This window comes from Leptinotarsa decemlineata, unplaced genomic scaffold (genome assembly GCF_025532065.1).
Source record: "Leptinotarsa decemlineata unplaced genomic scaffold, Ldec_3_MD MMD2_P_RNA_scaffold_11, whole genome shotgun sequence".
Classification (NCBI taxonomy): domain Eukaryota; kingdom Metazoa; phylum Arthropoda; class Insecta; order Coleoptera; family Chrysomelidae; genus Leptinotarsa; species Leptinotarsa decemlineata.
In genome coordinates, this window is record NW_027412525.1 from 4,374,992 (window position 1) to 4,395,440 (window position 20,449).

The window sequence follows — 20,449 nt, forward strand, 5'->3', positions numbered from 1 at the left end:
CGACATCATCAGGGCTTTGACTGCCATTATTAAGTTTGGATAGCGAACTAAACGCCCGCGGCGAGATCCGCGCTCTATCTCTAATATTGCATATGACAGCTCGGTTATTATACGCTCTTTATGAAATCGCTGGAGTGGAAGGTAAATGTTATCGCGGGCGTAACACGCTTACGAGATATTCAATTTGGTATTAATGGAATTCGTGGTCGATTTCAGGAAAATGATTTGAAACACAAGAAAAATAATGGGAGGGTTTAATGATCCTTCTATTCAATGTTATGAACTAAGGTTTGTATCAGCCAAACGGCAAAAATTCGATAATGAATAATAGTGACCTGGCACATCGGTTGGTATTTTCAGTTGCTCTTTTGTCTTACGGCAAAACATAGGTTGTCTAGCAGTAAGAATTACTGTTCCACGTAAGTTTCATTTTATTCCTTTCATTATAGCCAAGATCCAAGGGCCACCAGACGTCACGTATTTTCTGACGAAGTAAATAATTACTTAACTACACGTGAATTATATATATGTAATATATATGTCCACCAGACTACTATTTTAAAACCTTTTACAAGAAGACATACCGATCCAAGGGGCCAATCATTCCCTAAATTCAATTTTAATGCCTCTGTTTGTAGGAGCGCGAGGGCATTATCCACGGGCATGGGACTGAGCGAGACATGTATTAAGATATATTGACTTCTCTTTCTCTCACTCTCTTACAGTTTGATCATATCAATAGGGCCACCAGACATATCTTACTCTATTGATTATATTGTGTAGGAATCCTGTGAATGATATCTGATTCGATTCCTTTACAAATGTTCGGAATACAAACGGAATAGAGAAAAGTGGTTTTCGTATAATTCAGCGTTAAAAAGTATTTGTTTCGAAAGTATTTTCTTACGTGTAGTTCAATGTTTATATGAAAATAGCTTATTGGAGAGGGCTTTTTCTTCTAGTTTGTGTCTGAAAGTTACTTCTTTGCATGATCTTCACATCTTCGTATAGAGTTGATTTTTTTGAATTTTTTGCTTCCTTCCTTTCTTGAGAAGATTCCCACATGTTTTGTATCAAGATGGAGAAGTAGAAAGTCAAAACCTTTCTTTCCAAAAAAAACATTGTTATTCAACGAGCTAGAAATGCAGCCGTTTGCAGTTAAAATGAAAGTTCATTGAGCGCCGTAAATCATTATAACGAGTAATAGTCATTTTTTGCGAGGAAGATTCATTTGTGGAGAATAACCCGAATCGAAGTAATAACAATCAAATTTCATGACAGGAAGTGAACTAAAATAGCGTTCAGAAATATTTCCTATTTTTGAATGGTTTGAAAATTGAGTGGAAAAATTCGGGGGTGAGACTTGACCCCAGATTGAACTCTGTACCATTGACACATAATGAATATATTCATTTGCAGCATCAGGATATTCATCATCATGCTACAAGAAATACAGATCTGTTCATACATCCTCGATACAAACTCACAAGGTCTATTGAAAATTCATTGAATATCAATCTCTACAATCATCTTCCTAATTCGTTCAAAGTGCTCAAACAAAGCTCCTTCAATAACAGAGTCAGAACTATCCTCCTGGAAAACTGTTTTTATAGTACTCAGGATTATTTAAGTACTTCAATTATGCCGATTTAGATACATACATAGATACATACATAATATTTGTTTTTTGACACTTTCAAAAATTTTAGAGTGATTATTGTAATGTTCAAAATTATCTTTCATTTTATTCACAATTTATGATTCAATATTTTTAACTTGTAACGAGTTCTTTTTTTTATATGTATATTTCAACTGACTTGACTATCTATTTATCTAACCCCAGAAATCTAACCACTACTCCAAGGAGCTGTTTACAAGTTAGTGTGACAGAAAGCTATTTGAGTTTTTAATCACGTTCATTTTGTTATTAAAAGACGAATTTTTCAAAAATATTATATTTTTTGCCTCATCACAAACCTTTAGCAGACCACTCGTTTTTTACTTTCCGAATCCTGTTTTTCCCCAAAAACAATATATTTCAAAATGAAGATTCAAACATGATAGTCATGAAAAGAAATTGATTACAGAAATCCTCTGCAATATACCTACTCAATGAAAATAAAGTATCGAAACCATATCAAAAATCCAAACAGTTTTGTACTATATATTCAAACATTAAAAAAAATATATTTATTTCAAGTTCAGTTGATGTATATGTAAAAATATTTTATGTTGGAGTGGCTTTATATGGAAAAAATCGAAATTATACAAAAAGTTTACCAAAAATTATTTATAATACATTCCAATTATATTCTTCCGAACGTATGTACAGGGAAATAATGGAATCAATTACCCTTTTATGAAATCCTCTAATATATTTGAAAAAATAAAACAGACATTCGATATGTCAACCATATTATGATACCAGGAAAATCAACCAGAAAAAATACAGTTGAGAAAGTGATCGACCAGAAAAAACTTGATCACTTCATCTCATATTGATGTATTGAGTAGAATAGATTCGCCTTCCAGGCGAGCATATTAAAGATTTTCTACAGTGACTTTAATGTTTTTATTATCAATAAATAAACTATTATTTTCGTCGTGAGGAATTTCTGTAATGATTTTTTCATGTTAATTATTTTGCTATGAATCTGAAAAAATATTCCCGAAACAATTGGACATTCCTGAATGTAACTGACCGATACTTGATTTGAAACTCCGTATCAAAACATACTAATAAGATGTATTTTCATTTCCACTTTAAAAGGTTTACGGACCGCCAAACTTGTTTCTCTGCACAATAGCTTTTTTCTCAAGCAGGAATATACTACTTGAGAAAGCATTCAACAGTGGGCCTGAATAAACTAGTATATGGAGGGAGATTGTTCAAATGGATGGCTAGGAAAAAATAGAAAGAAAACACAATTAGTCCACGAGGTTTTCCGTAGAGTTGAGAGAAATGGACAAATCAGACGGCACCCAAGCAGCAAGAAACAAGTTTGTAATGCAGCAGGTTATTGTTTCAGTAATTTTCGTTTCTCAAAGTCGCTGACTGAAACAAAAAAGTTCGAGTGACTGACAGCTTTATCTCAGACCACAGAACAGTATTATTGGATATACATCTAAATAGGAAACCTTATGCTGTAAACTCAAGAATAAAACGAGTTTTCTCGGCACAGACAGTAGAGAGTTTCTGTGACATGCTACGAAACGAAAGCTGGGCAGATGTCTTTGAAACAGCATCTGTCGATAATGCTTTTAATAAATTTTGTAATATTTTCTTTCACTACTTTGACGAATTTTTTTCATTGGAAAAATGCTGGAACAAAAGAGTTGAAAATTATAAAAATTGGGTTAACACGGAAGTGAAATTGTCAAGTAATGAGTTGAAAAACCTGCATTTTTTACATAAAATATATCCCGGTGCCTTTGACGATGTTTATAGGAAGGCTAAGAAAAAACACATTGAATTAATTAAATGTACTAAAAACCATTATCAGCATAAAATTATAAATGCTTCTGATCCTCATAAAGCGGCTTGGAATGTTATTAATGAAATTTCCAACAAAAAGAAGAAAAACGAAAGTGTTCAAATAATGCATAATGGCATCATACACAATAATCCTAAGATCGTTGCGAATTTATTTAATAATTTCCTTGTCAACTCTCCAAGACAATCAGTAAGCGATTCACAATTCGATGAGAAGGCTGATTATCATTATGAAAAAGAATAAAAACTAATTTTTTCTCAAACCTTTCATACCGGGGGAACTTCTCTGCCTCTTAAGCAATAAACTTAAGAACACATAATCGTCTGGATATGACGAAGTCCCATTAATTCTATTCAAGAAATGCCTTCCTGCAATTATAGAACCATTCACATTTTTAGTGAACCTATTATTTCTTACTGGGTCATTTCCGAAATCTCTCAAAATTGGAAGGGTTATTCCCATTCATAAGAAAATGGACAGATATAAATTAGAAAATTATAGACCAGTCACCATCACATCGGGTTTTTCAAAATTTTTTGAACAAGCATATCTAGATAGACTTTTGGATTTCTTAAATAGGTTCAAACTCTTGACAGATCTTCAACACGGTTTTCGAGTCAATAGATCTACCAATACTGCAGTGATTTCTTTTCTCGATACACTGTTTGAATATTTGGAGGCAGGCGAGTGTCCTGTTGGGACTTTTTGTGATCTCAGCAGGGCATTCGAGTGAGTCAATCATAATGCTTTGTAGTCAAAGTTACACTCATAAGGCATTAGTGGCGTAGCACATTCCTGGATTTCATCATTTTTAGAAAATAGGCAACAATATGTTACAATTAGTAACCACAGTACGAGTACTTATGATAAATGTAATTCAAGTTTGCGGGTGTTCCGCAAGGATCGGTATTAGGGCATATATTGTTCCTTTTATATACAAATGATTTGGAATCACATATTAGGAATATTTCTTCAACAATGTATGCCGACGATACGTCTTTAATAGTATCTGACATGGATGAAAACTCACTTTTAGACAAATGTAAATATACTTTGCAATCTGTTATGAACTGGTGCGGAGCTAATTCTCTCTGTCTCAATGCAAACAAAACACAATTGGTTAGATTTCACAATCGACAAAAACATTGCGTGTCTATTCGATTTCAAATTACGAACATGTCAATTCTGGGAAAAGAAGAGATACACTTTTTGGGAACTACCATTTCTACATGTTTGACATGGAAACAACACTGTTCGAATTTAACGAGTAAAATTAACTCGTTAGAACATCTCTTCAGAAACCTAACATATATCTTGAAAGATTGGCAACTTTTGGCACTATACCATGCTCAAGTAGCTTCCAGACTGATACATGGCATATGTATGTGGGATAACTCGACTTCGATATCAAATGTATTCGTTGCGCAGAAGCATATTTTGAGAATAATGGCCAAAGCCTCAAAAAGGAACTCTTATAGAAGTTTATTTAGACAAAATAAACATTTTAACTTTCGTCAGCATGTATATATTCTAATTACAATGTTTGTCTTTAAAAACAAACATAAATTTATCACCAATGAAATCATACATTTGTTTGAAGGTGATTGACAATGTTTCATGATGAATTTCACTAGTTCGGACTTCCATTGTCTACTATATAAAATGATTTGAAATCCCTGAAACAACTAAAAAAGAAGAATTGAAAATGAATAGCTGAAAATAACAATTATATTAACCAAAATAAACCTGAAATGAAAAAATAGTGAAATAAAATACAAGTAAAAATAGAACAATTGAATAAATAAAAACTAAAAATGAAGAAATGAAAAAAGAAAATAAAAATAAAAAAATAAAAAGTGGAGAGATTCCAAGTCACGTTAGTTCACGACGTTTCGATTGTTAATATCTACAATCGTCTTCGGGTGATGACTGAACTGATTCATCAGCCGAAGACGATTGTAGATACTAACAATCGAAACGTCGTGAACTAACGTGACTTGGAATCTCTCCACTTTTTATTTTTATTTTCTTTTTTCATTTCTTCATTTTTAGTTTTTATTTATTCAATTGTTCTATTTTTACTTGTATTTTATTTCACTATTATTTCATTTCAGGTTTATTTTGGTTAATATAATTGTTATTTTCAGCTATTCATTTTCAATTCTTCTTTTTTAGTTGTTTCAGGGATTTCAAATCATTTTATATAATATCAGAAAATGGAAATCCGAACTAGTGAAGAAATCATACATAGTAGGAATACTCGTCAAAAATATAACTTCCACATACAGTATTGAACTTATATATAAGGTTACTTCTAATTCAACTTATGTGATGGGCCCAAATATCTTCAACAAGTTACCAAAAGATATTAAGGAGCTCAATAAAATTAATGAATTTTCCCGAAATCTGAAAAAGTATTTAACGATAGTTGTTTTTATAACCTAGACGAATTTTTTATATTATGAAATAGTTTTCTTTTGTATTGTATTTTGTATTATGTGTTAATTTTAGAGTGTTTTTATATTGATACGGACACTGTGTTGTTCATGTATTCTTCATCGCTGGACAAATCCTATACATACTTATATGTTAAACGGATAATAAATAAATAAATAAATCTCTAAAAGGTTTTACTCCGTTTACCCAAGTAATTATTACTTTGAAAACATTATATCATGAGATATATTATACGTTGCCAACATCAACTAATAATAGACCGTTCATCCTCAGAAATATCAACACACCTCCTACCCACCGGACAGAATGCTAGTATCGACTGAAAGTATTCCGGTTGATTGTGAACCTCCGAAAAGAGATATTGCTACCTATGTAGTTGTTATCAATTATTCTTCAGAAGTCTGATTGGGTTGCCGGAACAGGAAAGAGTCTTTCCTTCCCGGACTCCCGGAGCGAATGTCCTTTTCCGACTCTCCGTCCTATCTGTAACACGCTTCAATGAATTCTCCTATTTTTCTCTTTATCGGTATTACATTTTGCCGTATTTTTGTTACGGTTTAAAGGGATTACCTTTGTAACCTTATATGCTGGGGATATCAAGGAAGTTATAGTTTAAATGGGATTTATTATTGGATAAAAATGCTTCAGATGGTACATGTTATATGGAAACTGTAAAAATACCTTTGTTATTCAAATGAAAATACTCGGACGTTTCAAGTTTTAGATTATTTATGAAAATATTCCACAAAACCAAGTTGGCGTTTTCAGGAGATGAAAAAAATATCCTGAAGACGCCATCGTGGTTGGTGAAACGCGAGTAGAGAATAATATATTGCAGCTATGGTGTTTGGGAAAGTGCATTTTTTTGGAATAATGATTAAACTCAATCTAATCTAAGGCTGACTATGAGGTTCTAAACAAAACTGTAATAATTTGAAATGAATATAGAAATGAATGAAGTGTTTCCTAATTTTAATCGAGAAATATTTTACCATTGAAAAAACCCAAAAATTACTACTTTTAGAAAAATATATAGGTGTGCCGTTTGTCGGCAGTTTCTATTGTTTGACAGTTCACGTTGAATTTTTACTAGTTTGGACTTCCATTATCTGATTCTAATCTGATTTGAAACAATTATATCAAGCAATAAAACGTGAAATGAAATTACAATAAAATAAAAAGAAGCGGAAAAATTACAAATTGAACAAATTAAAATAGAATTCAAAAAACATTTGAAATCAAAAAAGATTGCAAACCAAGTTACTTCATAATGTCTCGATTGTTAGTGTACACGATCGTATTCGCGTGTTTACTGGACTATACCTTCAAGTGATGACTATTTATAGGTCATTCGAGTGCTTTCATGTATCCCCTCTTCCCTCTCTCCGCTCCACCGGATAATTGAAGATGACCGTTTGGCGGGAGTTGACTGTTTTCGGCTTCATTATGGGTTTTCATATATTTCGTATCTCTACGCTAGCTTGGCTGAATGCGTCCTTGGACAATATGTATGCAGCTTCTTTGAATTTTCTCCTAAATCATTGTTTTTCCCTGTGAATGATTTCAGTTTGGAATTTTGATAGGTCCAAACGTACTGTGTTTTTCCCGATTTGCTGGTTGGAATCGCAGTCCGCTTTCGGTGGCTGGGTTTTCGTGAGGGTGCTACGGATGGTGTTTTCGGATCTGAAGCGGGTGCTGATGTTGTACTTAGACCCAATTCTTCTGATTCTGTTCGACAATCCTCTGAAGGGCAAGCACTGGTTGTGACAGCTTCTCTTCTTTGTGAGGCTTTCGTTGTCTTCTAGCCATCATCATCGTTCAGCCATCAGCCATCATTCCGTTAAAGATCTTTTTCGATGATGCCTAGTTCGTTGTGGACTTCCTTCTCTATTGTGAAGGTGGTGGAAGGTTTTACGCTGTTGGTGTGCTTCAGAAAGGTGTCTAGTTCGCCATCATATCTCAACCAGACCCGAGGCTTCTTCTAGACCTCTTCAATGGCCAGAGTTTCAAATCACTCAGATTTTGCCTAGAAGAGAGCGAGAGCCTCACAAGGAAGAGAAATCATAACAACCAGTGATTGCCCTTCTCTCCGTCAGAGGATTGTCGGAAAGGATAACAAGAATTGGGTCCAAGTATAACATCAGAACCTGCTTCAGATCCAGAAACACCATCCGTAGCAGCCTCACGAAAACTAGGCCACCAAACGCGGACTGCGATTCCAAGAATGGCATTTTCCGAAAACCCTGTGAGTGCGACAAATGCTATAGCGGTGAAACTAAGACACTATCGAAAGTCCACATTGCCGAGCATAAGAGAAACACACAGCGATGATAAACCAGCAAATCGGAAAAAGCAGAGCATAATATCAAGTAATCCACAGGGGTGAACAATGGTTCGAGAGGAAGTTCAAAGAACCTGTAATCAAGCGGAAAAAGTCAACTCCTGCTAAACCAGTGAAGCGAAGAGAAGGAAGAGGGAACAGGTGAAATCTTTCGAATGATCTATGAATAGTCATCATTCTGAGGAATAGTCCAGTCATCACCTGATGGCGATGTGGATACTAACAATCGAAACGTTGTGAAGTAACTTCGTTTGAAATATTTTTTTATTTTTTTTTTATTAAATTTTCATATGTTCAGTTTTTTAATGTTCCTGCTTCTTTTTACTTTATTTTAATTTCATTTCACGTTTTATTGCTCAATATAATTGATATTGTTAGCAATTCATTTGCATTTTATTTATCTTCCAGAGATTTGAAATCAGATCAGAATCATATTAGACAATGGAAATCCGACTTAGTAGAATTCATCATGAAACCATTTTCGACTAAACACAGTTTACGTTGTTTACATGTTGTTCATTTAAAAGTTTTCAAGGTTTCAATTTTTTTATACTACACAAATATAGGTACTAAAAACTGTTAAACTCTGGACATTTTAGTAAGTGACTTTTGTATTGTAAATATACATTTTGAGGGAATGTGTCTGTCGGATGTTCCGCATATTGAAATTATCAAAAGACCATGCACGCACAAATCTTATTTTCAATTTGATAATAATTCCATAGTGTGGATACTGTAGTGGATTTTTCTGTTTGTATCCCGAATATAAAAATAAAAATAAATGATAACTCAATGGCGGACATTTTGAGCATTTATTGGGGGGTATATAATAGTTGTAGATTCAGTTCGAGGTGCTTCAAATAGACTAAGAAATAACTTGGTGTTCCATAAAAAAATCTTTCTGAAAGCTTTTTGAGTCGTCCTGTATATTGGAAATACTAAAAAAAAACACTTCAAATTATCCTACCTAATCTAGTGCTTCTATTTTTTTCTTGCGAAAAACAGGAAAAGGTTATTATAACGGTTAAAACCCGTCGTTTAGCCTTTATAATCGATGAAAGAAACTTTTTAGCCAAAACATCAAAGACAGATAATATTTATCCAAACTATGTGTGAGAAATCTTTTATTCATACAAGCACTTTTGTAGAAACCTACAGCTTTAAAAGTAGTCCGACTCTGCCGCAATACTATCACTCCCAGAACTAAGTGTTTCTCAACAGTTTTATAGCTGTAACATAGTAGCTAAAATACGTTGAAATGCTTGCCACTGATACCAATTTATGTTATAGAACGACGACATTTTAAATGAAGCGATCCGGGATACTGAAATTAGATGAGTTGAAAAAATGAAATACCGCACATATAGTGATATTTACAGCTGAAAAGCACATAAATATTATAACATTATTATTTGGAATAAAGTGAGTTAAGTTTGCGACCAGAAAATTAATACGTCGACAGAGTGAATTTTTGTATAATTAATAATTTTACCGAAAACATTCATAAATGAGTGGCGCTTATAAATTTTGCTAATAATAAGCTATATATTTGTCAATAAAATTTCATTTGCAGTAAAAATATCAATCTTCGAAACACAAACAATGTCTTTATAAGTTTTATGAGTGCAGAAGTGAAATTTTAAAATGGCTTCAACCTTTCAATTTGTTAGTTTTCAATTGATGACATATCTATTATATGTTCCTAGTATCCAATACAAAATTACTTCTTGCGTCTTCAAGAAAACATTTGTAACACTTTTTCATTTTATTGTTATCGTTTTCGGCTGTATTATATTTCATAACGCCTACTTGGAACTACTAAAAAACTCTTATAAAATTGTCTTCTGATTATTTTATAAGTGTCGCTTAAATATGTTGCAAAAGTGCAGTGAGGGTTTCTTTACAAAACTACTTTTTAAGAGTGTTACACAAATTTTATAGTAACTGCTAAAATGTTTATAAAACTGTTTTGTAGTGTTTGTAAAAGGCCTTACAAAATATTGATAATAACTATAATGCTTTATAAAACGGTACCAATTTCCTATTTATAGCAGTTTTATAAACACTTCGAAAACATTTCTGGGAGGAATGCAGTTTTATAATTTGTTTCTCTGAAACGTTTCCGCAACTATTATAAAATACGAAATTGCTAGTTGGGTATGGAAAATGGCTGTTGGTGCATTCTACTGATTTTTTGGTGTGACGAAGTTTTCGATGTCCTGATCAAAAGTCTACGAATGAAAATGGGCAGTTTTTTATAAAAAAATTGCTGAAAGTCGGCAAAATGGGGAATTTGGTAGTAAAACGGGAGAAATAGGCCGTATTATTTTGCAAATTCATGCCTCTCGGAAATAATTAGAAATACATTAGAATAATAATTCATCAACAAAACACCATCGAAGAATTTGTTGCATGTCAGTCAATGATATGAGGCTCCACCTCATTTCCATTCCGATCTCCGGCATCAATAATGTAGTATGAAGTTCAACAAGTTTGTTAACGGATACTTGACATTTGGTTCATGTCTGGCATATCCAATGAACCAAAGAACACTTGGTATATAAGCACATGTGCCCAGTGTTCTGGCACCTGCCTTACAAGTACAACAATAATCTGTTATTGGCATTTTCATTTGTGTATTGTATCCATATTATATATTTTGTCAAAATTGAAAAATGGAATGTAAAATATAATTTTTTTCAAAGTAATCAATATAGTACTGGAGAAATTTTATGAAATTGACCCAAAATCGCAACCTGAGGTTATTTTCAGTGAATTTCGAAAATAATAGTGATTATTCATCAAAATCTTAGATTATTCGTAGCAATAACTACATTTTTTTGGTTCCATTACTTTATCTACTTTCATCGAATGCATAAATTGTTGACGCACGGATATTTTTTCGTGTCCCAACTGTAGTTTTTCTTCCTGAATTATTATATTTTGCATAAAATCAAATTCGCCAAAAACCTGGTCTTGAAACCTATTAAGTATACTTAAAAAGGTACTAGGAGTTTAGGAGTCGGATAAAAATACTAGTAAAAAAATCATGTGGAAGAATTCTCTCAGCATAATATCTTTTTTGAAAATATTTCTTTCCGTTTTCCAATCCCTTTCCTATTGTGTAAATACCGAAAGAGAGACAAACAACACAGACACCAACTGACAATAAAACATCAAAGGGAAATCAAGTGTGCCTAGGGCTACAGTGGCTTTGATCAAACCGTGTTACAATCACAGTTTGACTAAATCTGTGCGAGGAATAACAATTGAATCGCGTGTGAAAACACAGTAAACTTCGAAAACATCGGAATAGCGAGTCGGAAAATGTAAAACTCTGAATATATCATCGCATTTATGATTTTCAGATGTGTAACTCGTCGTTTGATGTTATTCAGAGGGAGGGTGTAGTAAAAAGACCACTCGTCATAAAGCATTCGGGGGAGAAAAGCATACGCATAATGCCAAGTCGAAATTATCTTAATAGTATGATTGACACTTTCATTCAGTGTGGTAAATAGAGCCAGAACTGGATCAATAAATGTTTTAATGGAATTCGAATGTTATCTCGGTGTTCTAGATTTGGGTACGAATGCGTGTTACATTTCTGACGGGTGTTTTGAAGTTATCTCTGGTCAACAAAGAGAACGATGAGGACACGAACGTCGAATCAGTGAGTAATGAATTAAAGAAGTATTTCAAAGATTAAAGGAAATTGCTTATGTTTCATTTCAAAAGGCGCCCAGGAAATTTTATTCGTTATATATACATATATTTAGAATTGGTATAATGCTTGAATTTTTGTAGCTGATTCAACTGTGACATTCTGAAATCTGTGTTTTGGTTGGTTTCTGATTTTGCCGTAGTCATCTTTGGTTACAATTTCTGAATTTTGGCCAAAAACCGTCGCATGATCATCACTCAGGAATTGTTGAATGACGTCAACGGCGATCCAGATTTGCTCAATAGGGTCATAACTGGTGACGAATCATGAGTATATGGTTATGGCATTGAAACCGAAGTCCAATCGACCCAATGGAAGAGCCCAAAAGAGCCAAGACCATCAAAAAAGCCCGCCAAGTTCGATCAAATGTCAAGGTTTTGCTCACTGCTTTCGTCGATTATCGTGGCGTAGTGCATCACTAGTTTTTGCCACATGATCGTACGGTCAATAAGAACTATTATTTCGAAGTAATGCGCCTGCTCACTCGTCATTTATTGTTCGTGTTGGCCAAAAACAACACCGAAATTATATCTCAGAAATCATACTCACCAGATTTGCCTGCCTGCGACTTTTACGTGTTTCCAAAATTGAAGCAACACATGAAAAGATGGAGTTTTGGGACGAATGAGGGGATAAAACCCAATCGCTGAAAAAGTTCAAGGACATAAGGTGAGGTGGGGTAAGTGCGTAACGGGGGCAAGTGCGTTTATGGGCTATTTTTATTATTATATGAATCAAATTACAGTGTATCACATGTAGAAAGAGACATGCTGTTGCTGTTACCTCTTTAATACAGATATCGCAGTGAAATATGAAGAACCCGCCTATTTAACCAACCGACAGAAACAAGTGTCAGTTTGTGGTAAACAATCAAATTATGCGTGCTGTTTCAGTTATTTTATTAATTGGATAATATAATGTTGAAGGCTGTAAATTTTGGTAAGTACATGAAGATAAGGTTTGAATTCTATTTTAGACATGAAAATATTTAGCTTTTTTTATAAGTCTACTCAAAAACTATTAACTCTGCTGTGCAGCCTGGTTGGTCTGCAAAAGCCCCATCTGGGGCTTGTGCAGACCAACGTGGCGGGGAAACTGCATATCGGTCTTCTCTTGTTCCAGCTTCGTTTCTTGTTAAATTCATTTTGGTTTCACACTTACTTATTGATTTATTTGAATGACCATTGAAATTTGGCTGAAAATTTAGATAGGGGCCTCATTTGAATGTTTTTTGTTTATTAACTTTATTTAGATTTTTTGTGATTTATCAATGTTTTTATTCTAGGGTTGCCATGGTCTGGAACAAGGGTGATTATTCGAGAGAATCAATAGAAGAAGCTATTGGGGAGATTGAAGGCAGACGTATTAATGCTTATAAAGCTAGCAAGCAATATGGTATACCATTAAACGAAATAATGCCAAAATCCTTTGGCAGGTGCTACTTTGTAAGAAACAAATTATAAATAAATATTTTTTGAGAAAAATTTAAATTCACTTTATTTTTTGAACAGAGTCATTTATCATATTCTTCTGGACCTCATTTAGATTGTCCATGAATTGTTCATCTCCTGTAATCCAGTGTTTCACATTCGCATTAGTTATGACGAGCTGTCTCTCTTCCTTTGTTACTTTACCTACAGTTACTACCTACAGTTACTACCTATCCGTTGTATTTTGTTAAGGAATATGATGGAATTGACCAATACTAGTACAGATAGGCAATTAGGCAAGTTCGTTGAATATGTCAATTCCATCCATCCGTCAATAAAATTCACCACTGAAAGAGAGGTAAATAATTCGATAAATTACTTCGACTTCACATGATTTTGCAATTTTCCACAATCTTACACGGACATTATCATACATAATTCGTCCACACACCCTTACCAGCATAAATTGAGTGCTTCCTTCCTTTCTTTGAAGATTCTCACATTTTTTTGTATCAAGATGGAGTAGTAGAAAGCCTGAAACTTTCTTTTCCAAAAATTAATCACCCCTGAAAAAATAACCCTTTCAATTTAAACCTATTTCTGTTTATACAAAACATTCGTTATAAAATCAAATCAGATATAATTTATTTTACAGAAAAGTTACACAATAGAAAGACTTACGATATAAAATTTCATTTAAATAGAACACTATCATCCTCAATGGCGGCTTGAAAATTTCGTAATAAGACACCTCATCAGCATCTTCCGATAATATTATAAACTGAATCATTTATTTCATTCATAATATTACGGATGAGACCAACACACTCATGTCACGATGTAGTCATGTCACACACTAGGTAGGCTCATTTGATTCCCAGCCATAGGAATCTTATTTGAATTGAAAGGGGTACAGCTTGTCAAATCTAGGTAGAGACTTGAGAATTTTCTCTCTCTCTTTCGGAATAACGGAATTCAGAAAGCTCTACCTACATTTGATAAGCTGTACATTTCAAGAAGGAATTCGTTTTCAGAAAAAAGTAGTTTTTTGGCTTTCTACTTCTCCATCTTTCAAAGGAAGGAAGAACGCAATTGAGTTCGAAATAAAATATATACAAAGATGTGTAAATCATATATAGAAGTTACTTTCAGATGAGAATGAAAGAATAAGCCCCCCCATCTCCTTTAAAATATACCCCTTCCAATTTATAATTGATCTGTGATTGTCGAATTGCTCTTCGATGAATTATTTATCGGTGAATTGTTTTTAAAAAAAAACATTTTTTGGACAACAATTTACTCAGAAATATCATATCATGCTGAATACTTTCCACCAATTTTCAACGTTTTCTTCTCTCTCAAGATACACTCACTTTAAAGAGCGGTACAGAAAAAGCTATTTTATCCGTAAACGGAGGGAATCCTCATACAGCTACGGAAAGGATTCTCTTGTCGGTTTCCACACCAGCGGCCGCCAAACACGGTTGAAGTGAGCCGTGGAAACAAAAGCCAGCAGAGCGAAAGCGGGATTCCACTATTGTATTTCGCGATAAACGCGTCATTTCACCCGATAACTAATGTTTCTTGTTTTTGTTTCAGGCTACGGAACGAACACTTTGTCTGGAATGACGAAAGCGTCTTTAGATCCTCACAGCCACCTCAGACAACCAGGTGAGAAATTTTTTGTTTGATAGACGGCAAACATTTCCAATGGAAAATGTTATTGTTTCTTTCATCATCTTCCTCATGCGATAACGGTCGCAAGGAATATGGTGTTATTCACTAATAAAATTTATTTTGATTTTCACTATAAAATCTGTTTGAAATCTGTTTTTCTGTTAACCAGCTGTCGCACCCCTACGAATGACAACCCTCAGAAGTCGAAACTTGTGCGAGCCAAGAATTAATAAAGTCTTACCTTTTAACGTGTGATTCCTAACACGGTTCACAAAACTGCCACACATGTTTCACTATACAGTAGCTTTCACAAGCAGCAGGAAATCCTGTCGTTCTTGAATTTTCAAAAAAGGTGTTACATGAGGCACTAGACTATTAGAATATTTTTCCCTGTAAATACGTTGAGATTCCGAAGCTACCTTCTCCCAATCCAAACGCAAAACGCATGCCAGCCATTTCACGATTAGTGTTAGAGTAAGCCATTATCAAATTAAAATAAGGGAAAATTTCAAACGTTGCCACAACAATTAATGTTACTTGATAAATGGCAAACACCGCAAACAATTAGTTGTTGTTTTTCCTCAAGTCAACAACTAGCACACTAGTTGTTTTCATCTGCTTTCCGTTTCATTTCAATTTTCAATTTTTGGAAAATAAAACAAGCTTCGGAAACAAATGAAAGGATAAAAAAGTTGTAAATTTAGACTAAACTGTGTTCTGGGTCACCACTGGACTCATTAACTTGTATCTAATCAAGGCTAAATGAGCATTTTATTACTGGAAAAAGCAAATGTCCACTGAAATGGAATGAGGAATATTTACAATATCATCACAAAAAATAATTTTTAAAAATAGTTCAACTAACACCTTGTAAACAATTGCACTTCCGGGCCTATGTTATAATGAACTCATTTTTATGAAATTATCTTCTGAACACACCCTTACATTTTTTATCGTCATCAGGAAACACCCTGTAGAATTCTTCATTTCAAAGACCATCTAGTCTCAAAAAGTTTTCAGGTCTGTCTTGTGGGTTTCCCTGAGAGTTTTCTGTTTAAACAAATGAGATATTTCAAAATGTACATTCCGATGATAATAATGATTTCACAACATTGTTTCTCTAAGAGTTTTCTGTTTATGAGATATTTCAAAGTTCACGTTCCGATGATAATAATGACTTCACAACATTGGTAGATTTTGCCAACAATTTGAAACTCTTCACTTTTTCTTTAACAAAACCTTAAGCGATGGCAAAGGCAGATTCTGGTCCAACGTAACAACTTACCGTAGCCTTTCCTGGACAGTGTGGCTAGTAATCTAAACCAGAGACAAATTGTTGAGTCTTTCTATTGTTAATTCACTGAAAACTTGGATGTTGTTCGATAAGAACCGAATGCTCCCAAAGCTGCTTGACTATCCGGTAATATTTTCATTGATTTGAATGTTGGTTGCCACCAGATTGAAATCTCTGTTTTGGGTCTGCAACAGTGAACATCCGTGTCTAAATTTGGAGGTGTTTTTGGATCCATCTGTAACCACTAGCTTTCTGCTCTTAGTATTTCCTCGTGGAGGATCCAATCCAAGTCGTAATTGAGTCAGAGATCACTCCTAGAAAGCTAGGACTGTCAATGTGAACCGGTATAACCTACATAAGCTTTTTTTGGTAACCGGAAATATGCACCATTTTGTATGTTGTCCATATAGCCTCTCTCTACAAAAATATGTGGAGAAGAGATATATTTGGAAAAATTGTCATGACTGCTATCGATGTAGTACAGGAGACACCAAAGATTGTTATAGAGTTTTACCTAAGCCGAAAGCTCCTGTAGGAGCTCCTGTAGGAGCTTTCGGCTTAGGTATCTCTGGCATCTCAGCAAATTATGAACTGGGATCTGTCTGCTTGGTAAGATGTCACTAGCTCTTCCCCGTCTCTGGTTCTCGAATATTGTAAACTGATACCGATTTTTTAAGTCCAAGTCTTTCCTCACTAATCGTTTTTAATTTGATCTCTGTTAAGTCCCTGGTATTTATGTTACATATATGTAAACGTTTTGGGGAAAGTTATACATATCATATAAGGATATGGACAAAATTATCTTCATCTACTGATATATAGAAGTTCAGAAATGTTTATGAACAGTAAAAATATTCCGCGGAATGACATAATTTGTCATTAATTTGAAAGTTAAATTAGTTAAATATTCACTATAAGGGTTTTACAAAAATCGCGACACCTGTTTCGCTATACAATAGCTTCTTCAAGCATAACCAAGGTTATAGCTTCTTCAAGCATAACCAAGGTTATGCTTGAAGAAGCTATTGTATAGCGAAACACGTGTCGTAGTTTTTGTAAAACCCTTATAGTGAAAATCATACAATAAACTGTATTGATTAGTTTTTTAATTTGGATTTTCATCAAGTATCGGCCAGTTCTATTCAATTAGTTGAACATTATTATAACTATACACATGTATTTGTAACAATGTGAAATATTTACAAACATTCAAAACTATAACGTTTGGAATTGAATGTGATTTTTGTAAGTGGGGTTAATAATTTCACCCTTACAATTTCAATATGGAAGTTAGGTATACAAACTGAGATGAAAGTTATTTCAGATAGGTTCTTTCTTTCAATGTGTACCTGTAAGAAACAACTGAGAATAATTAATATTTTAACATATTTCATACTTTTATGCAAGGTATGTGAATAACTTTTGAAGTTATTTCCTATATTCTCTTACAATCCTTACAATTTTTTTCCATGATGTATTATACATCCTTTCACTTCACTTCTTTTTTTACTGCAGCACTTATATCACATCTTTCAACCATATATTGCTTCGCCTGTCTTTTCTTTTCCTGAATGTTTTGTTCAATACTTTCGAAAATCAAATCCAACAAAGTTGATTTTCTCCTATTTCTAGATTGTCTATATAATAATAATGATAATAATAATAATAATAATATTCAATAACATTGAAGAACTTGGCTTATCAAAGCACCTGACGTTCGCTTTTCTCAGATCGAGTGGGCTGAAGTCGGAAACTGAGGGGTTCATCATGGCTTGCCAGGATGATGTCTTCAACACCTTAGTCTACCGCAGTCGCGTGATGGGTATAAAGGTTCCTGACACAAGGTGCAGGGCCTGCCGCGAGGCGCCCGAGACCCTAATGCACTTGCTATCAGCATGTCCAGCATATGCGGTCTCGGCCTATATCCATCGACATAACGCGGCCCTAAGAGTGCTATATTACCATCTACGGCACTCTTACGGTATTAACGAGACACCGGTGTTGCCCTACGCTCCGGGGGATATTGAATCCGTTGTGGGGAACGAGAAGTATCGAATTTATTGGAATTATTCGTTCCCCACTCTCAGGCTCATACAAGCTAATAAGCCTGATGTAGTCCTTCTCGACCACCAGACCAAAACGATATTTGTCGTGGAGTTTTCAGCTCCTGGCGAGACGAATATCGTCAGAAAAGAGGAGAAAAAACGGATAAAATATCGAGATTTAAAGATTTAAAGATAATTTTAATAGATTTCATTGATATTCGATAATTTTTTGTTTCCATTTCAAACTTTCCTATTATTATAGAGGAAGTCAAAAAGAGGTTTTGCTTTTCTTAATGGTCACAGTAAAAAATACATACATGCGTTTATCGATTTTGGCGAAGGTGCTAATGTTAGTAGGATGATATCATTTTGGCTAGATCTAGAACACTGATAATGAAACTGTTAATGATTAAATGTATAAGAAAATCACAAATCTTCGTTTACTTCTCAAAAAAACATCATGACCAATGAAAATGTCAGTGTCATTCGAGTAACAAATGTTCAAAATGATTGTTTTCTATTTGGTAAACCACTTATCATAGTTTATATATTATTTGAAACAGCGGACAGTGTTTCTGGCTCTTGGCTTCATCAGCGCGGTGTAGCCAAGGGCAAAGATAGGCAACCCTTCTTTGCAGAAAATGGAAAGATAGCACAAACGAACGGAGTCAACAACAGGAGCCTACCGCACATTTGTGATCCTATTCAGAAGACCTAGAATTCCTACCACGGAGGGACCTACAGCTACCTGCATGACTTCCGAGTTAGGATATTAATATGAAAAGGGTGTTATTGAGTGTCTATGATTAAATTAAAAAGGGGAAGATTAGTTGAAAGAGTACTAAAAAAATGATGGCTAACCGCGGACACGTGTTTCTGGCTATTGGCTCGGAAGTCACGCAGTTGCAGTAGCTGCCTCTCTGGTAATGTTATGATATTCTAGGAATTTTAGGTCTTCTAACTAGAATCACAAATGTGCGCTAGGCTTCTGTTGTGGACTCCGTTCGTTTGTACTATCTTCCCGTTTTCACAACCAAATTTTGTCTATCTTTGCACTTGGCTACACCGTACTGATGAGGCCAATAGCCAGAAACACGTGTCCGTGGTTTGCCATCAATTTTTCTTGAGTGCTGTTCCAACTTCCAAATGGAAGATTCGTGCAAGTTATTATCATCTAAAAGCACAGATGCCTGATAGTTATACTTCAGCTTTTTGCCCAGCATTAGCTAGGCATTACCTTGTTCAGTTTGAATAGATTGACTTTCTACTGATATTCACCCTGTACAGTCTTCAAATATACTTGATCTGGCTTCTGTCACCTAATGAATCGAGGGCACTTTTTCTTAATACACATCAAACGGGGCAGTGTTCACATATGACTAAACTAAATTGCCTTCTTTATTTGCTCACACATTCTCCTCTGTTTGTCTAGGACTACTTGCAGTAATGCACGACTTTGCTTTGTCAACATTGAGGAATCCGACGTTGACTCGCAAAAATCTTTTTCGCGACTTGGAGTTCGAGTTGGGATATCGGATTCCCAATATATTTGATAAATGAAAATTTTACGGATCACTGCGGATTATGTTTCTGATTGGTGGGATTTGTTTTGGAATATTCCTATACGAATAATATTTATTGAGTTCGATGTTTTTCCGGAATGGTGATGATTCGTAAATAGATGTTTTGTTGATGGATATGAAAAAAAAGGAATGTTTGAGCACTGCCATTCGATAAAACTCAGTTACCTGGTAATATTGAACAATTAATGTTTGAATGCTGTTTTGTGACTTCTTTTTTTTTATTCAGTCATGTGCATGATCTATAAATCATCCTGGAGAATTTTTGATAATAATAATGAAGATGATAATGATAATAATAATAGTAATAGTGAGATGCATTGAACAACTGATTCCACTCTGGCGAACTCGCTTTACCATAACATCTGGTCAATCCAGAGTCCAAACAGGGTAGGTCACTTTCAGAA

General features: G+C 34.3%; 1 protein-coding gene across 2 annotated transcripts in view; it reads left to right on the forward strand.

Annotated features, from left to right (window-relative positions):
• Window positions 1–20,449, forward strand: part of Ets65A (DNA-binding protein D-ETS-3) — a 307,752-nt gene that overhangs the window by 200,467 nt on the left and 86,836 nt on the right. For both annotated transcript variants that reach the window (XM_074170116.1, XM_074170111.1), the window contains exon 5: window positions 15,046–15,117. In XM_074170116.1, coding sequence (XP_074026217.1) covers window positions 15,046–15,117 — 72 coding nt within the window. The remainder of the gene's footprint in view (window positions 1–15,045; window positions 15,118–20,449) is intronic.